Genomic DNA, 18546 nt, shown 5'->3' on the forward strand with positions numbered 1-18546 from the left:
GAACATAGAAAAAGAAGCTTCGCAGACGAAGCAGGAAGATCGTCCATCAACGGGAAAGAGAGAGGCAAAGATAGAAACCTAACGAGCAGCCCAAAGCCCTCCGAAGGGACTCCACAACAATGTCGTCGACGTACTCGACGTATCTTCGCCATGGCTCCTCGATCTCGTCGCACACTTGGAAAAGCGTCCTGTTCTCTTTCACCAACGAGTGGATCTGCTCGGCGGCCTTCTCGATCTCTCCGTAGCGTCTCGATACCTTCTCCAGTTGCTCTTCGAACAACAATAAAGCGTCCCTGCGCCGGTCCTTCCTCTCGATCAGCGGCGTCCTGGTCCACGGCTCCAGGATCGCTTTGATCTTGCCGACGTTCGTCTGGGCGGACTTGATCCGCCTCCAGAGGCCCTCGACCAGCTCGCCGAGCTCCACGATGTACTCGAGAACGCCCGCGGACCGCCAGCACAACTCGTTCTCACCGCGGGACACCAGCGAATCGATCCTCGCGATCTCGTTCTCGATCAGATGGAACTCTACCCGCGTGGTCGTCTTCCGAACACTATTGTACGAGTTCACTGTCGCGCCCAGCAACGTGCGGAACTTCCGGAACGTCTCCACGTCCTCCGACACCTGCAACCACGATCGTGTTACCCTTTTCAGGTAGGAGAGGCAAGTTTGAATTAATTATGTAAAAAAAGATTCTTTGAAATACGTACAAAATAAGTTGTACACTGTATATTGGATAGATGCAAAAACTTCTTGGACGAACCTTCACTGCCTCGTCGGGGATGTCCGTGCGAGACATCTGCTTCAGGTAGTTCACTTCTTTCAGGACTGCGAGGAGCTCTTGGTCGAAGTTTAGGAGGAGCGTTGAGTCCTTCTCGCGAGTTAGGATGTTGCGATTTAGGCCGATGTCCACGGTTTCTGGCACCGTTCGGGCCCATTCCGTGAAAAGCTCGTCCTCCTTCTCGCTGAAGATCCTGATCAGTCTCGCGTAGCGACGCTCTATGCTCTGGCCCTCCTCGCTCGTTACCATGCTGAAGAAGAGGATAGTTTGGTTAGTTTGGAGAGGCGGGAGTGCTGACACGAATAGTTGTAGCATGAGGAAATTGCTTTTGGAACAGTATTGTAATTTTGAGACTTGCAGAGATCATCATTTCCATAGGTTTCAGGTACACAAGAATCGAAAACTACAAGAAGTTTTACCCCTGGGCGGTGGAATTTTAAAAATGTTCAGTCATTTTTTGATTATTGTGTGAGACATTCTAGTTCTGAGTATTCTACTGCTTCGTATCGAATTATTCTGTACACAGCGAAGAATGCAGTACCAACGAACGTTCGAAAAACGAAAGAAGCAAGTCTCGAGTTGAGCAAGATTCGAATTCGCAGGTGTGTGCCACGACATTGTAATCTTAATGTCACTTCAAGAGCGATCTCCACGCCCCGTCGTGCTTCTTACAGGTCCTGAATCTCAGTGGGAGTCACTCACGGGTGTTGAATAGCCTTGAAAGATTGAACTGGCAGGTCAATGCGTTGCCGCAGCATGCTGGTGAACGTGAGAGCCGCCGCCAGCGGCGGAAGATTAATTAGCGCGCCTCTGGTGCCGCGATTGAACAGCACTTCGACCACCGTCAGCTCGACATTTAGCAGATCTAAAATCCTGGTGTAGCGGTCCGTGAATTGTTTGCTTATCACTGGCCTGTCGAGCACGGAGCCGGCGATATTTATCAGCTGAAAGGATGAAGTTACAAAAAAGAATCAACCGCCTGGAATTAACTTCTGCAATCTCGATCAATTACAGGCGGCGAGTAGCTGCACGTGGACCTGCGTCTATGTTGCAAACTAACTTCTGGTCTGCCCTCCTTTACTGTTAGGTCGGTGCAAAAAGTTCGTGCTCGATTTCGTATTAAAACACGAAAAAAGGAATCGGGCACGTACTTTTGCACTGAGCTAATACCTTGAAAACGCTCTCCAAATTTCCACAATCGTCGAAAGCTTGGCACAGAATGGCAGCGAGCTTGCTGTCCAAATCGGTGATCGCTTCGTTAAATTTCTGACAGTCGACAGTAAAAGACTCGTCATCGGGTTCCAAAGCATCGTTGGCTCTCACGGTAAACGAGACGAAGAGTTGCTGGAACTCCTTATAAACATTGATGATCCTACTGCTGAGGGATCGACCAAGTATTCCGCCGATTTCTATCTTCTCCAGCTTGGAGAACTCCATGACAGTGTTAAACAGCCACTCTATATCAGCCAGTCGCTTCAAGAATGCGTCCAAACGTCCAAACACCGCGCTAGAATTAAAGGTCCAGGGTGGAGCGTGCGGTTTCATCGCTGGCATGTCTTTCCTTAGCTCGAACTGACGTCGGAACTCTTCGAGAACCCCTGTGGAACCGTTTAAATGTCGTTCAGAACGATCGTCCGTCGATTTTGTTCATTCATCAAGGTTCGGATTATGTTGTCACAAATTCAGGAGACTGAGAAACTGATTTTATAGTCGAGGGAACGTCAGCCCACCTCTCGATATCTGAACGCGCTGCAACGCCTCATCCACGTCGCTCTGGAAGATAGACGACGGGTCGAGGAATCGACGAGCCTCCTGTATCAACAGGTTGCAAATCTGTCGGAGCATGATGATCACCTTGGACGAGCTCTGATAGTGGCTGGACTTGGACCAGGCTAATCCGACCGAGTGTATCAGGGTGGCCATTAATGGCTTTGCCTCCGCGAAGTCGACCTCCTCGACCGCTTTGAAACATCTGGACAGGGGAGACAGGTACAGGGAGATCTCTTTTGCTTCTGCCATCGAGGACACCACGTTCTCAAACAGCGTGCGGAAACAGGGGTAGTATGCGCTCTCTGTACGCTCCAAGATGCTCGCCATCTTCTTCACCCGATCCTCCTGCAGCTGGTCGTAAATGTACCTGGGAACATGTACAACAATTGCAGTCAGTCTCTTAAAAAACGATAACTGTTCTAATACCGGACGTTTTAATACATGACATGACCCAATCTACCTCAAATTGGCTAATCTAGCGGCCCAGTAGTCCAGCTCAACGTCAGGAGTAGGATTCTGGTTATTCTCGAAGGCCGCGCCCGATTCCTGGGTAACAACGTCGTTCACCAAATAGGCCCACTTTATCACAACACCCTCGATCGCGCTCTTCAAGTAGAGATCGGCCGCCTGAGGCCCTTCTGCTCGGACCATCTTCTCCACCTCGGCCACCTTTTCCATTCCAGCTGGCATTGGGAGTACCGTCCTACCGTTCACCTGTCCTTTCACCTGTGAAAGTAAATATCGACCCTTCAAAAAATCTAATAAACATCGATTTATTAGACATCAATCCTTTAAATGTCTAATAAACATCGGTTGCTATCACAGGATTTTTTTCGACTTCTTATTACTTGGTACAGGGTGCCTCGAAGAGCATGAACGTGTCTGCAGATGTCCTGGACTGCCACATCAGGCAGATCCTTGTGGTTCTCCGGCTTCCTTAGAAGAGGAGCGAACACGTTGTCGACCAGAGTAGCTAGCTGATCCACGACACGGGAGGATAGATCGCCGACGATCAACATCGACGAGCAAGCCTCCTTTTCCCGTGGCAGCGGTATCTGCTTGATCTTCACCGCGTAGATGCCTGCGTGCAATTTCGAGTAATCAGTAGACATGCGCATTAGAGATCCTTCTTCTTCACTGTCTCTGCCATGTAATTCTCATTTTCAAGGTAGGGACCATTTTTAGAAAAATCTCGCACTCTAGGACCTCGATTGCTAGATAATACTCTATATTTTTCTTCGGCAGCGATCGAAGCTCGTCCAGGAAAATTCGCAGAAAATTCAGGACTCACCCTTGGTCCTCTGGCAGGGTATGGGGAACGAGGAGGAGGCGACGAGTTGCGCGTTGGGCGTCAGGACAACGAAAATCGCCGCGGGCAACGGATTATCCAGGAAGTCCATCACGGCGTTTCGGTACTCCTCGGTGAGCAGGAGCCTGCCCCATTTTTCCGGCTTCAGTTTCAGCGACTTCTGCACGAAACCCCCGATGTACTCCAACCGGAAGTCCGTCGGACCATCCGGGGCAGCCATTTCTGCGGAGAACGGCAGAAACGCGAGGGTAGTTAACTCGAGGACTCGGTGCCTTGGAATCGAGCGAGCTGGCAACGCTCGCGATATGAAACTCGGCTCATATTTCAGCGCAGAAAATACAGGAAAGAAGAGACAGAGGTGGGCGGATTGGCTTGTGGGTGGTTATAAACGGCGAAAAATTGCCAATGGTGGCCGTCGCGCAAGCAGGTCAAGAGACCAGGCACCGACTGAACCCGACGTTACATTGGCCGATCGTGTCTTTGAGGTGGGCCTCTGCTTGTTGGCTCCCTATTGTCGCGGGACGCACGGAATATATCCGAGCGACTGACATTGCACGCGATCCCGCCTCCCGCGTACTGGCAGGTACCATTTTACTCTTCCGCGACCGACCGACGATATTAGTCCATGTTTCGCCGCCGACAACGACTCCTCCGTCTTCCTTCGAGCCGATCGACGCGCGAGTGTACACCCACCGACTGCCTGCAAATGTCAACCGGTCGGTCTTATCGCTGGAAATGGTAATTAAAGTGCAACGGGCTCCGACGATCCCTTCGAGACCCGCAGGAATTCTTTCAGGTGAGTACACCTTGCTGTTTGGCCTCCCTTGCGAATGCTAGAAGTCGAGCGAAAGGGCTCGAGCTTGAGACCACCGTAGCTATCCCCCACATCTTCTAAATTCTCTAACTTTATTGGAAATTGTATTCCTCAATCTGCGAGGAAAATAAGTTCCCTTGGATGTCAAAACTATATTGTTGTCTTTGACGGTTTGAGAAATGATCATCCCCTATCAAATTCACCGTCCTTTGCTTTTTGGCTTCCCTGCAGTGAAGTTTTATGAAAACGAAAACGCTGATTAGTTAACAACCTCTGTTAAAAAGATGTAGAAAACGTGTTGAATTTTCTCTAAAATTGGCCTCGAATATTACATGGCCGTAGAATCGATAGGAATTACAATTTATAGTGTAAAGTATATGGAGTGATATGAATAAATATTCCAGTAGTATAAAAGAACTACTATTATATTAGTACAAGTTTTCAAACTCAACAACGACAAAGCAACAAAGTATTGTTCCAGCTTTTACTCGATAATCTGCAAACACCAGAATTATGTTTGTACCAGCAGCACGCACAGTAAAAAATTGTCAGAGTGCAAGGGATTAACAGTTCGCACAATAGCGAATCGCTGGAATCGTTCGACCCGTTCAACCCAAGCAGACTTCCGTGCGAGGCAGAGGCGATGTCGCCGATTGTTCGCTGCGTGCACAATGCACGGAAGCGCGATCGCTGGAAAAACCGTGGCCCCATGATCGTTTGCCAGGGTGTGTACAGCTAACCCCGATCAGTTCGATCGATCGGCCGTAAAAACGGTGTGGAAACCACGCCGACGTAAAAATAGGAAAGCTCCCTCTCGTTGCTGCAGCTGTTTACCCTTGGATTTCAGCCAGGCGGGAATGGCCCGCGACATTTCTCGATCATTAGGGCCATTGTTTGGGCCTCGGAGATTAAGAGCGAGAACTAGAGGGTGGCATCGAACCCCCGTAACGCACAGTGCCACGCAATATGTACAGAACGCTAAACGATCGAAATAACACTTCGTCGGTTTGCGTTCCTCATTATCTTCGCTCTGACTTCCAAGTTCGCGTTCGAGGTCGGAACGAATTAAAACAATGCTCTAACTTTCCACGTTTGCACATATCATACAAAAAGCCACTACTGTCAGAATTAAGCAACTAGTCGACTGTCAACGATCCGAGGCAGTCATTTAATTCATCGGTAAATGAAAAAGGGAACGACAGGGCTGGCCATCTGGTGCCCGGTGCCCGCGGGCAACTTTGCTCGGTTCGAGTGCGCCGATCCGATTCCCGTCGACAGATTAGCCGTTTCCCAAAAAGGCTCGAGATTTTCCAGTGCTCGAGCACACGCGGCCGGCTTTAGAAAAGCGGCCGCGTGTGCACGCAACGCACAAAGAGGCGCTTTTCATTCCGCAACGGGTGCTCGCGCTCCGTCGAATTAGGGAAAAAGGGAAAGAGAATGGAAAAGAGGCGAAAGGAACACGAGCACCCTTGTGCCCGCCGCGTCGAATTACATCCACCAGCCCCCTTGCCCCCTCGAGTTTTCCTCCTGCTGTATACTTATCGCGCAAATTGGATCGACGCGGGCCGAGATCGGACGCATCCACGCCGAAAAACGCGAATTTCTGCCGCTGCGTGTACCGCATGCATGTGTTAGGCTTGTGCCGACATAATTGAACCTCTTGGTAGCTCACAACTTCGGTACATAGCCTCAGACAAATTGTTCTTTCATTATAGAACGCAAAGTTATTCTCTTACGTCGCAAAATGGTACTTAACAGGAAACTTCCTGGGAGGTCCTCGAAGATCCTTGACCGTTTAACGACCAATGATGGCGGACATCTGCTACAAGACAGGCAGCGTATAAATCTTCCCGATTGCTTCGCGAAGCAACAGCCTTAATCAATTCATGGTCGGCCAGTAGATCGAGCCCTCGTTGGTCAAACTTCATTAATCACTTTTCGCTCGCGCTTCCCCAAATCGAAATCGTCGAGTCGGAGAAACCGACACGCAGGATTCTCGTCCTGGCATCGCCAAACAATTTGCACGGACCAAGGATAATGATTTCGGACGTTATCTACCCTCCGCCGAAATTTGTCCCACTCGCCATTTGTCTTCCGCGTTTCTTTATCGCGAGAAGGACGATCGTGAAACAAAACCTGGTCTCTCTCTTCCTTCTGGAAATTGATGACCGTCGCAGCTTCCTCGACTTCCTGAACCTAGCATACCCATCGTTCCACTGATTTCTTATTTAGGGACCGTTCGAACCCGGTGTCATTTTTCACGCACGCTTCCCTGAACGTTCGTCCCTCGACACGCCCGCCGTTCAATAGTTCCGCCCACGTTTTCTCGCACTGTTTTCCGATTTTACGGGGGGGAGAACGAGTCTACTGTGAAATTATACCGCGATGATTATGAAACCTGACCTCACGCGTGGGGAACCCGTATTCAATTTTGCTGAGTCGATTCCACCGTAGAGGGTGGGTTTTTCTGGAAATTGATGGTCCCCGAAGTTTTCACAGATCGTATTTTGAGCTGCCGGGTGCAGAAATTTCGGCTAAACAGCCTCGGAAAGTGGAACATCAATTTTAGAACGGGTACGCCTGAAACGATTGCTTTTGTGAGCGAATTACTCGTCTTAGGCAATTCTTTCGACGTTCAGTATTAATGTCTACAGGGGGTTGAAGAGTTTCTTAAAGCAAGAATCTTATTAGAATTTGATAAACTATGGTACTGTAGACAGCTTGTTGGTTTGCAAACCTTTAATCTTTAGAAGACTTGTTAACAAGTCAAGACAAGAACAATATTGAACAATTGTAAAAAAATGTAATTTCTCTGCTAGTAATGAACCTCTGCGTCTCTTTTGTCCCAGCAAAAATTTAGAGTCTCTAAAAGAGGAGAATATTGTGTTCGAAGAAGAACGGGCCATCAACGTGAAAGCTTCAATATTTTCGAAAGTTGTCAGGACCCTCGAGAGTGTGTAGAAGTAAAGAGGTCCCCGAATGCATCCCCTCCCATGGAAATTACTATGTTTTCACGTAATCCAGAAGCGTTCTTCGCGACAGACGGCCATCCGGTGGATCGAGGTGGGCCGAGGACAAATAAAAGTGGAACAGTCTCCATGAACTCGACCCTAATCGAGTGCCGGCGGGAGGCGTTCGCGAGAAACGGCAACGCATCTGGCAGGATCCAGAAAAGTTTCCTGAAGGGGAGGCTTAAAGCTCTCCTCGCGAGTGCTAGGGGTGGCAAGATGTCACTCGGCGAGCATGTACGCGCATACGTGGCGGCCCGAGGAACGATATTATGATAATCCGGGCATTGTGTATTGACACTCCACTTGGAAAACGTCGAGGGGGCTGCTAATAAGACGCAACCTTTAAGGATGGCTGGATTGATGGGGGCGGAAGCACGTGACAAGGTGAGACACAGAATCTTCCCGTTTCGTTTCCCTCCAACCTGTGGTAGACAATTGTTATTAGATATGTTAAAATAGTGGCACCTTTATTTCATCAATGTCTTAGCAACAGCGTTTTAATATTTTACGTGAAAATTAATTTTACATGTACTAGAAAAGTTGAAATTTGTATAAAGATCTGCAGCGTAATTATCACAGCCCTATCTGGGGATCTTTATGCAAGGTAAAAATTGTTTGCATCAATTACAAGACCCAGGAGCCACATAAAAGTTTCCTTAAATGATTTTAGTGAGCTGAAATTAACGTTGCTCGCTGTTGTTAAATTCTTTTAATCTGCTTACTACTTTAAATTGCACCTACTCATTTTTATCATAACTATCTCCATGTATAACATCACCATCTCCGAGAATAGTTGCGTCTCCAAGTGGACGCAAAGTTCGTAGTACATGGAATACGAATAGGTTTCTATTACCAGGACCAGAACTACCGAAATAATTCGGCGTAATCTCGCATTCCAATCTGTCCTCGAACTAGTACACTTTCCCTCTCCAAATCCCATTTGATAATGGCCTCCGCTAATACGATTCGACGTTCCCGTTTCGCAATAAATGCCATCAAGTGGTTATCGTGGCCGTCGCAAAGGGTGAGCCAGGGAACTGTAACACTTTCTCCGTAAATCTAACGACACAATTCCGAAAACGAGTCGTCCATGAGATCGAATTGGCCCGTCGCCAGGGACGCACCGAGTTTCAGCGGAATTCTGTGTCCTCTCTTCGGCGAGAGTTTCCTTACAAGCGCCACCGGAAGGCAACGCCCTCGGAGACATTTATAATTCAGAGTATCCGTGCTTTGCGGCGCGAAAAGCAGAAACTGCGGGGGTGTGTACCCCTGTGCTGCCGCTAATTTCAACCCGACCCCACAATTTATTATTTTAATCACGGTCGCTGGCCCGACACCTTCGCGGACCATCGAATTCATCATCGCTTAGGCGCGTGTAATTGAAACTTCGCTGATCTCCGCGCGATCATTCTTGGTAACTACCCTCGCTGAGGGGTAGCTGGTTCACAATTTTAATCCCGTGGCTTCTGAAAATTATACTGGAGTCGTTCTTCAGTGGTTTCACAAGGTCGGTTTCAGGAACTGTGTGCAGACATGTCGGTGGTTTGAACAATTTTGATCATTTATTTTGTCTCTGATAACAGAGGCGTTAGCATTGCACTGTGTTTTTAGCATACACATTTGCCAAAGAAAACGTAATAAATAGGTAATCAAGTGTTCACTCAAGTTCACTCAAGCGTGAAAAATCATAACTAGTCTGCGGGTCTTAAAAATTAGAATTTTCATAAGAATAACTAAGCAAGAGGAGAGCCAAACATCTGGAGAATTGATTCGAATAAAGAAGAATGTGCTCGATTGAAGGACAATAGTGGATTCTCTTTTGTTCGACAGTCTCCAATTTGTCTTTCACGCAGTTCCCAGCACTCGGACCAGTTTCAGCCCTTATACTAACAGGAGCTCGCAGGGTTTACAAGCGTATGGCGTCGTATAATACCGGAGAACGCGTTCGAGGCCCTCGGAGCTGTCTCTAATGCGAGGTCGCGTCGGTCCCGGACATTTTATGAGTTTAATTTGGCCGACGTCGCGCGGGACAGCGGCGTTTCGGTTCCACGGGAAATTCACGGTCGAATTTAGGGCGGGTCGTGGCGGGTCGGATCGGGTAGAAGCCGCGAGCCGTCGACGACGCGAATTTGGCAACAGCTGCGGTCGCTCGGTGTCGTTACGCGCCGCCCTAAATCTCCTCGATGCATCGTAATTAAAGCGGTTGCCGCCGCTGCACCGCGGGAATATCGAACGGAACGTGCAACGGTGCACGCTGGTCCCAAAACGGGACTCAGCAGTTTCGAATTGAAGGATGAGCATCGACTAAGCCGGCAAAAATTACCTAAAATGGTTCCTCAGTGGTTCTTCGTTTATATTTGAAAGTATAAAAATAGATTTCGTCAGATCGCATACAAAGATAATCTAGTTGATTATGATTGCACATTAAGGTAATCCGAGGCTCGCATCTGTGAGATTCTTGACAGCATTAATTCCTTCACGTTGCAATTTATATAATATCGAGTCGAAGACGAAGTTTAGTGGATTATTTTCTGTGCCAACAGGACCGCAAATAAATGTCCGGCCATCTTTCACCCAACAACTTCACCGTTGATGATTTACTATCGCAATCTTTTCGTAGTTTCGAAGTTTCGGCGATACCGTGTTTGCCCTCCTGAATCACTAATAACCGAGCAGTATAGTTCGCCCGATTCTTATCCGCAAACGCACGGCCCCGTGGCCAAGAAATAACCGTAAACACGTCGATAAGCGCCGTTGGGGTTCCGACGCATTGTGGAAGAGCCATCTTGCCGAATAAGGCACTCAGAATTCGTTTTTTTATGGAAATATCTGATCGAGTTGGAAATAGCCTCGAATTTTCCTTTGTGTGATTATTACACTCGATGCTGTGGCATTCTAAGGCAAGAGGAAATGTGAAGACCTGAATATTTCCCTTTGGGGCAAATAAATTGTTCCATTTGTTTGGTATTTGTTCAGTGTGCTTTGGGTGCGATAGCAATACTCTTTGGAGCGATTCAAAGAAAATAGAAGAAAATCGTCAAGATATGGATTGGTTGGGCAATGGGCGTGGCTTCGTTGCTCTCGCTTTCAATGCAGGGCCACTGGCCAAGGAATACTTGTTGTTGTATATTTTTAGATAGTCTTACGCTAGTTTTACTTGTAAAGAATCTTTTAGTCAGCGAAACAAATTTTTCTTTTACATTGCATATTTATAAAACAATCTATGGAAATGAGAACTTGCATAGAGATTCTCATTCTAGTAATTACTATAATAGTAGTACTTCTCACTGGGCTAATTATGTCGCCACTTCGAATCTCCAACGCACTCCCATCAACTATCGCAGAGCCGTCTGACCAAGCCCGACTCATTCCACTGGTTCGCCAAAGGTCGACGCTTCGATTCTCGCTACGATCGTTAATTCCACGTGCGTGGGCGGAGGGCTACATCGCCGTTGGCCTTTCGTGGAATAATTTCCACCCCGTAACACGGTGAATCTTCAACCCACCCTCCCAGAAGCTCCCAGACACGTATCTCGATTAACAAGATCGAAAAACGAACGGAACCGTCGCGGATCTCCAAAATAAAATCCTCTCTCAGGTATCTCAACAAGGTTTCCCAAGCATCTGCTAAGAATAGGCGTGAAGGGGCCGGGGTAAAGAAGCGTTGGAGGACGAGGACGAATGCAAACGAGCTCCCAGAACAGTTCGAAAAATCTTTTTTTCCCTCTTTCCTCGCCAGGGATCTCGCGACGACGACGACGACGACGGCGACGGAATACAAAAGCAAAAGGGCTCCCGGCTAGCAAGTTCTCGCGTTCGCTAATTTCCGGCCGGGTCTACCGAGCCACGAAAAAGATCATTAAAGTTCGCGTTACCATCTGGTTGCCCGTGCTCGCTCGCCCCGTAAAAGCGGGCGAATAAGAATGGAACTGGGGGGAAAGAAAAAGACGAGAGAGAGAGAGAGAGAGAGAGAGAGAGAGAGAGAGAGACCGAGACGTTTCGGGCGGCGGAACTTAATCCCCAAGCCACGGGAAGAAAATTCCACCCTCCTGCCCCTACGGGAGGGTCCCCCCGCCTGGCCCGTGAACCTTGTTCCACCCCCCGAGCCTCCCTTGAACCGGCTGCTGAGCCACTTTCCCTGGAAATGCCCTTGGCGAGCGTCTGGGAAATTCTCCGAGTTAAGCTGCAGCAAGCTCTCCATTTTCGCCCACTCCACCGCCCCCTCTCAACAGGTTACCTGAGTTTCCACTGCGAAACTGCATCCCCTGACCCACCCCCGAACACCCCTGTTGTAGAACCTGAGCGAAGGATCCACGCGAGACGAGAATCCGCTTCTTACACGCGTGTCATCTCGAGAGTTGGCGACGACGTCTTTATTCTCTACCGGGTGGCTTAAAATCGACAACAAAAAGCTAGTGACGTTCTAAGACACCTTGCCCTTTGAAGGGTTTAATTTCAAAATCTTAGAAAATCCAAAGTCTTACCAGAAGAAGGCCAGTGTTCCAAATTGTTTACCAGGCGAGGGAGAAATAATGGGCCGATTGGATAAGTCGTCTCGATGAAGGATAGACGAGAAGGATCGCGGAATGGGCAAGTAGCGAGGCATTACCGCGCGGTTAGGATAACAGCGGCGAAAGTATCGAGGACGCACCTATCTTCCTTTCACTCTCGTTTTCGTCAGGCTCCTCCGCCTCTTGCGAGGGTGAACGGGACTCCATCATCGATTGAAGCAGCTTCTCGAATTCCTCGAGCTTGTCGCCACTCGGATTCTGCCGATTCGGCACCGGCACCATGATTTCCTCCCGCGACTCCGACTTCTCCGAGTCGTGGACGCTCTCCAGGCTACCCTCGGAGTCTGACATCCTTTTTTCCTGTCGTTACTGGTGCCAGTTGCGAAAAGTCTCACGACAACGGCACCCTGAAACATCCACCGGAACACGGTCTCCTTAAAACTGTCTATAATCATCGCCAAAATTCTGCTGACAATCAACCCTCGCGAGACGGGCTTCATAGGGGAGAATATTAAATTAATACTAATATTACAAGTACCGCAGTTATACAACACTCTTTATTGTCTACCGAAGCTGCAAATAAATGTCCATCGATCCAAGCACTTGCATTCTACTTTACTGCATGTTGCAAACACTTGAAATTATACAGTATTGTATGTCACATTAAATTGTCTCATCTGACTGACAGTATATAATAAATAAGAACCTTATATCAACGCAGAATAATTCAAAAGAGAGATACAGGTTTGCGGACGATCCTGCAATCAGCACCGGGCTCGTTTAATTCCTAAGAGCATCGATCATCCTACGCCGAATCCCGGTGGAATCGCGTAAATCAGACGCGATCAGGACGCAATAAAACGTATCGGGATCCGTCGCGTGTTTTGTAATCCGGCGCAGTTTTCCGCGGGATCAGTCGGATTAGGCTCGAACGGCGGCAATAATTTCGCCGGCGATCCATTTGCGAGTTTCGGGGGCGCGAACTGCGAGCGAAACGGAGAGGAAAATGGTCGCGGGACGAGGAGGAAAGCGTCGCCGACAAAGCCGTCACGTCTTGCGTGTTAGCCGGGCGGCAGCCGCGGAAAATTGAGCTATCCGCATTCATATCCTCGTCGGTTTACGAGCGTGTGCGCGAGAAAGCGAGCGAGCGGGCGGCAGTCGCGTCTCCAATATTCGGATGATATTATTCGAAGGTTGCATGCAGCCGAGGCCTTTCCCCATTCTTCCCGAGGCTTTTCCAATACCCGAACCACCCCCCCTGGCGAAAGTGGAACCTTCGATCTGCTGACGTCGAGCCTCTTCTTTTTCACGGCTGCTCCTCCTCCCCCGCCTCCTCATCCTGTTCTTCCTCTACTTCTTCTTCCACACCCCTCCCCCTCCCCGCTTCGGCGTCTGCCACCCTCGTCGACACTCGCTTCGACGTTCTTTTCGGAAACACTTTGCCTGCGACGTCCTCTTATCGCGTGTCACGACGCCTTCTCGTCAGACGACTACGACGTTCCGCCACGAGAAACAACCCCGGACCCGCTGAGACTGGCTGAGACCGAGCCTCTGATGGAAGCTCGCAGCTTCGCGGAACCTTCGCAACGACGCGCCTTCAAAACGAGAGCCTGTTACACCGGGAGGTGTTGATCGATGCACCCTGTGCTCGGGGTGGAATGGAGATTTCGGACTCTTGCTTCTACCCTTATAGTGCCCGAGTCTGGGGGATGACGCGAGTCGCGCAGGTTTTCAGCTTCGAGGGGTTGAAGTCTGAGGGTCTAAGTGGCTACGAGCTTTTGGGCATTTTCCCGAGTGGGAAGTATCTGTCTTTGATTGTCTCGTTTGCTGTCACGACAGTAGAATCTCTCTGCGTTTCCGTCAGTGTATGATTCTATTCCTCAGGTCTCCGACTTTCATTTTTTCAGAACTCTGTTGATAATAGAATGGATCAAAATAAAAAAACACGAACAGGTCCTGAAGAAATTTCAGAGCAAAACAGGGACTAAAAATGTTGTGGTGTCTGTCCGTGGTGACGTTCAGTCAGTTTACAGGCCGCGGAGCGCAGAAGCAGGGGTGTAGCGAGGAGCGATACGAACCTGTCGGTGTAAAAGGGACTTAAGGCGACCAAAACGAAGAGCCACGCAGATCGCCAGTGCGAAACGGGCTCAAGGCAGTCCGCACGAGAGCTCCGACCGCGAAAACCAACATTTCCATCGAGCTCCACCGGATGCTCCGCGGGCGTAGGGCCGAAAAACTCGCAGCACCCTTGTCTCGAAACCTCTCGAACCCTTTCACCGTTTAATTGCCGTCATCCTCGTTGCCTAATTGGTGGATCGTCGAGGGTGCGGTCGTCGTTTCGGGGAAACAAACACCTAGCAACGAGGTGTTGTTGCCGCGTGACGACGTAAACGTTTTCTTATCGGGGATCTCGCCGTCGACTGCCTCGTGGAAACACGGATCACGAGAACAAGAACGGTCGATGTATCGCGACAATAAATAGAAACTCGACGAGGGAGATCCTTCGGTCACGGCTTTTTCGCGAGACCTCCTTCCTCTGGAGCATTGTTTACGAGCCATAAAACAGCGGAAGTGAAGGAACCCTCGGGAATACGCGCGAGACGCTGTTTGTTCGATTCGAAACCGCGAACAAGTTTCTTCCTCTTCGGTTATTTTATGGGGATCGCTCACACCACAACTTCTGGAGTCCCTGTACCGTAAATTGGAACGACCATGACACCTGCCTGGCGTCGCAACGCGTCGCGGCGCCACTGACGATTATCTGGGTGCTGGTTGCGGTTAGTATGTTGGAAATGTTTCAGTAATTTCACTGGCAAGCTTGTAGCATTTAAAATTTCTCTGCATTCTCTAAAAATATAATTTTTATTTTGATTCATTGGTCATTTTTAGACTGCGGATTTCCATGCAGAATAAAAATTGTTTCCAAACCAAATAAGAATTTATTCCTCCGTTCAATGGTTTTATTAAGTTGTAAGAAATGCTTCGATACTCTTAAATTCTCGTAACCCTTTTATCGTTTGAAATTAAAGCCACCCATGTGTGTCTTAAATGCATAAAATCCACAGTCTAATCCTCCAGCGACGGTCGTTTCTATGTTTCGCCCAGCCCCATAGCACAGCAAAGAAAGGGCTGAATTAGAATGACCATCACAAATTACTGACATTCTTCAAACTTTCACGGCCCGGTCCAGTTGCATTCGCGTTCGACGTTCCCGCGCGTCAGCAGTTCGAATCGCGGGTCGAGCGTCGAGGAACAAGCGCCGGCAAATCCGCTCGGATCTCCGGTTAATTGGATTTTTTCCCCGCTTTCGAATAACAAGTAATTCATTAGGGTCTGTTTGCCGGGGCGCTGGCAAAGGACCCTCGATCGAGGCTCGTCTTGGCTCCGAAATCGAGAGTGGAAATTTACACGTGCTGCGGCCCGCGAGCCGGCGACCTGGCAGCGCAAACAGGCCCTTGTGTACAGCCGACCGGCAAACACGGCTGCCATTAATTGCCATTAATTCGGCCGCGTTATGGGGAAGTTTCCAACTTCCGGCTGGCTTCGTTTCGCCGGACCAGACCAGAAAATCCAGCCCCTCGTCCCACGGTGGGGAAAGTTCGATCCTCTGCGGTTTCACGGATTTCCTGCAACCCCTTGCGATATTTTTGTCGAGGAACTTTCTCAGTTCTCCACCCCGCTGCGCACTGCTAACTCTGCCTCCGGATTTTGAAATTCAACCCTTGGAGAACAACTCGCAGGAACTCCGCCAAAAGGGAAAATCTTTTAAGACGAATGACTTTTGGATATGCAAAGGAAAAAGTTGTTGGAAATGTTGAGATTTGTAACGTATCCAAAAATCATCGAAGTCGGAGGGTCGGTAGCTGTTCTGCAGGTTCGCATCTTTGAGGAAAGAATAGCTGTTGGTAATAACAATAATCGGGGAGGCTGGGGGTGAAATTAGCCGCGGTCAGAGGGAGCCGAGCACTCCGAGGTTTCTTCTCGAGGCCATTACGGCCGACTGTCTCGGCCCTGACAATAATAACAGTAACAATAACGCGGGGAGCCCCGGCGAGCCCGGATATGAATATGTATCAGGTACATCTGTTGCCTCGCGAGCCCGAGTTTCGCGTTATGAGACGAGAGAAAGGGGTGCGGACGCGATTCAATATCGGTCCACTGGCTGTTCGCAGCCCGGCAGAAGTTGCCAACGGGGGTCTAATTTCTAACCAGCCACGAGAGATCTCCAGTTCTTTAGTTCCTCTCTCCCTTTCTCTTAGGACACAGCCCCTCGGAGATCGCCCTCGATCTTGCGTAATTTAAAAGCGCATAGATGCCGTTTAATTAAATCGTCCGTATGAATTATTACGCCGGCGAGCTGCGTATGAATGGCACCAGGGATCCTGGCACGAGGTCCATTTTTTCACGGTGGTCCCCTCGGTGCCCTGCGATAAAGAAATTCGGCGGCACGAGGGTGAGAATGAGGGCAATTTGTAATATTTTAATTCCTCCTAGCCTGCCACGAGGAACCGAGAAGCTTCAAGATACAGCACACGAAATAATTATATCGGACAAAGTAAATACTTTCAAACCACTCTTAGAAAATGCGTTGTTCTACAAAAAGATATGGGATAAATAAACAAAAACCGAACTCCGAAGCTTTGAGTTTCAGATTAGTTTAGTCGAATCGAAACTAGAAAATTGAGATTTATCACAGCGATTATTCCCTCAACCCTTCTGCTGGCTAAAAATTGCAGTACCTTTAAAACATTTAGTTTTTAAGGAGAGTTGTTAGAAGACGTTCGAAATGTTCGTCTCTCGGCGTCTTTTCTTTTTCTCAGGGGATGTTTCTCGTAGGAAATCACCGTCGTCGCGACGCCAGACGGCAAGAAGGGAAAAAAGTAGGAAAGCCTCCGTCGATATGACGATTAATCTGTCCGGGAACCGGAATCATCCTTTCCGAGCGCTTTCTTCGATGCAGACGAGCGGGACGAACTTATGAACGTTCCCAGGGGATTATGGCGAGAACAATGAGGCCTGACTCCTCGTCCTCGCTTCGGCTCCTCGTTTCCACGGAGTGACACCTTGTTCGCCGGGACTAATTACTTTCGGCTTAAAATCCTTAATTTGTTGCCGAGAGACCGACGACGGCGTGTCCTCCGTCCCGATAAATATCTTCCTTTGCGTCCTCTCTGTAAAAGACGTTTCAAAAAGATAATTCGTCATTGTTGTGCAAAAATAAGCAAAAAAGAAAATACGGAGGAGGAACGGGAGTGGACAATGATCTCCCGGATGCCTTGATAAAAGCAGGAAAAAATAACGCTGACGTTCACCCTCCCCGGGGGCGAAATTAACTCCGCTCTCGTGATAAATCTTGTAAATTTGCTTTGGACCGGAGGAAAAGCCTCTGAGGCCACTCTGTCGGTGAATTTTTAGTCGGTGAAATTTTCAACTTCGTGTCAGGAAAGATTTAAATCGTCGATATGTTTTGGCGACGTTCCTTAACAGATCAAGACATCGCGGAGACTTTTAAGAATTTGTTACGAACTGAACTTGAATATCACCAGAAAATTTTCTCGGAGACCAATCCTTTCGAAAATTCTGTCGCAGCAAATAAAAATCGTAGAAATATCGCAGTCAATTAGACGAAATTGTGAAAGGGATTATCAGAGATACAGTCCTTCCCTCTCCCCCCTCTCTCTCTCTCTTTCCTCTCCCTTATGGCCAAGAGTGGCGGAACCTGACGCGATAATCTTATTTAGCCTTTCACTCGGGAAAATGGATTATTTCGGGCGGCGTTGAAAGCCTCGTGCTCGAAAATCGTGGATCCTCTTTAGTTACTCCGCCGGCGCAGTTAGTTAATTAAAAGGTAAAGAGAGAAAGAGAAGGTCCGCAGGATAGGACGTAGGGTGCAGGCGAAAAGGGATGGCACCGGAGAGCCCGGGATTTGTATCCTGATCGCGGCAAAGCAACCCTTCTGCGCTTGCACTGCGATCCGCCGGATGTTTGCGCCGTTTTATTTGCGACTTCGGTACCTGGTAATCCATTCCATGAAATTACGAACAACTTTCCCTTAAAACGCCACGATCCGATCCGAGCCACCCTAATCTCTGCGTCGCCGGAACTCCTATAACTCTCTGCGAAATGATTCGATACTCCCGTCGAAAATATAATTGGAATACTAGCCCTCCGAACATTTTTCTATGTTTTCAGTAATTCCACGGAACCCTTTTAGCGAAGACTTTGAAAGGCAAATACCTTTTAATTGGGAGAACAAATTGGAAACCCTTAAAAATTGAAAGATTTCAAATACTTTTTTTGCTTATTTTCATTCAATGAAATATCTCGAGTCCTTTAGCAATCATTACAGAAG

At 48.6% G+C, this 18546-nt stretch overlaps 1 protein-coding gene across 1 annotated transcript; it reads right to left on the reverse strand.

The window, feature by feature from the left end:
* Positions 1-46: 46 nt before the first annotated feature.
* Positions 47-3667, reverse strand: LOC143358178 (dynein beta chain, ciliary-like). Its single transcript, XM_076795129.1, has 8 exons — positions 3398-3667; positions 3010-3275; positions 2510-2916; positions 1931-2377; positions 1792-1859; positions 1482-1723; positions 762-1029; positions 47-622 (listed from the first exon to the last, which is right to left on the reverse strand). The coding sequence occupies exons 1-8, from the start codon at positions 3665-3667 to the stop codon at positions 47-49; spliced, it is 2544 nt and encodes an 847-aa protein (XP_076651244.1).
* Positions 3668-18546: the final 14879 nt, after the last annotated feature.

This window comes from Halictus rubicundus, chromosome 10, assembly GCF_050948215.1.
Source record: "Halictus rubicundus isolate RS-2024b chromosome 10, iyHalRubi1_principal, whole genome shotgun sequence".
In the NCBI taxonomy this organism is placed as follows: Eukaryota; Metazoa; Arthropoda; class Insecta; order Hymenoptera; family Halictidae; genus Halictus; species Halictus rubicundus.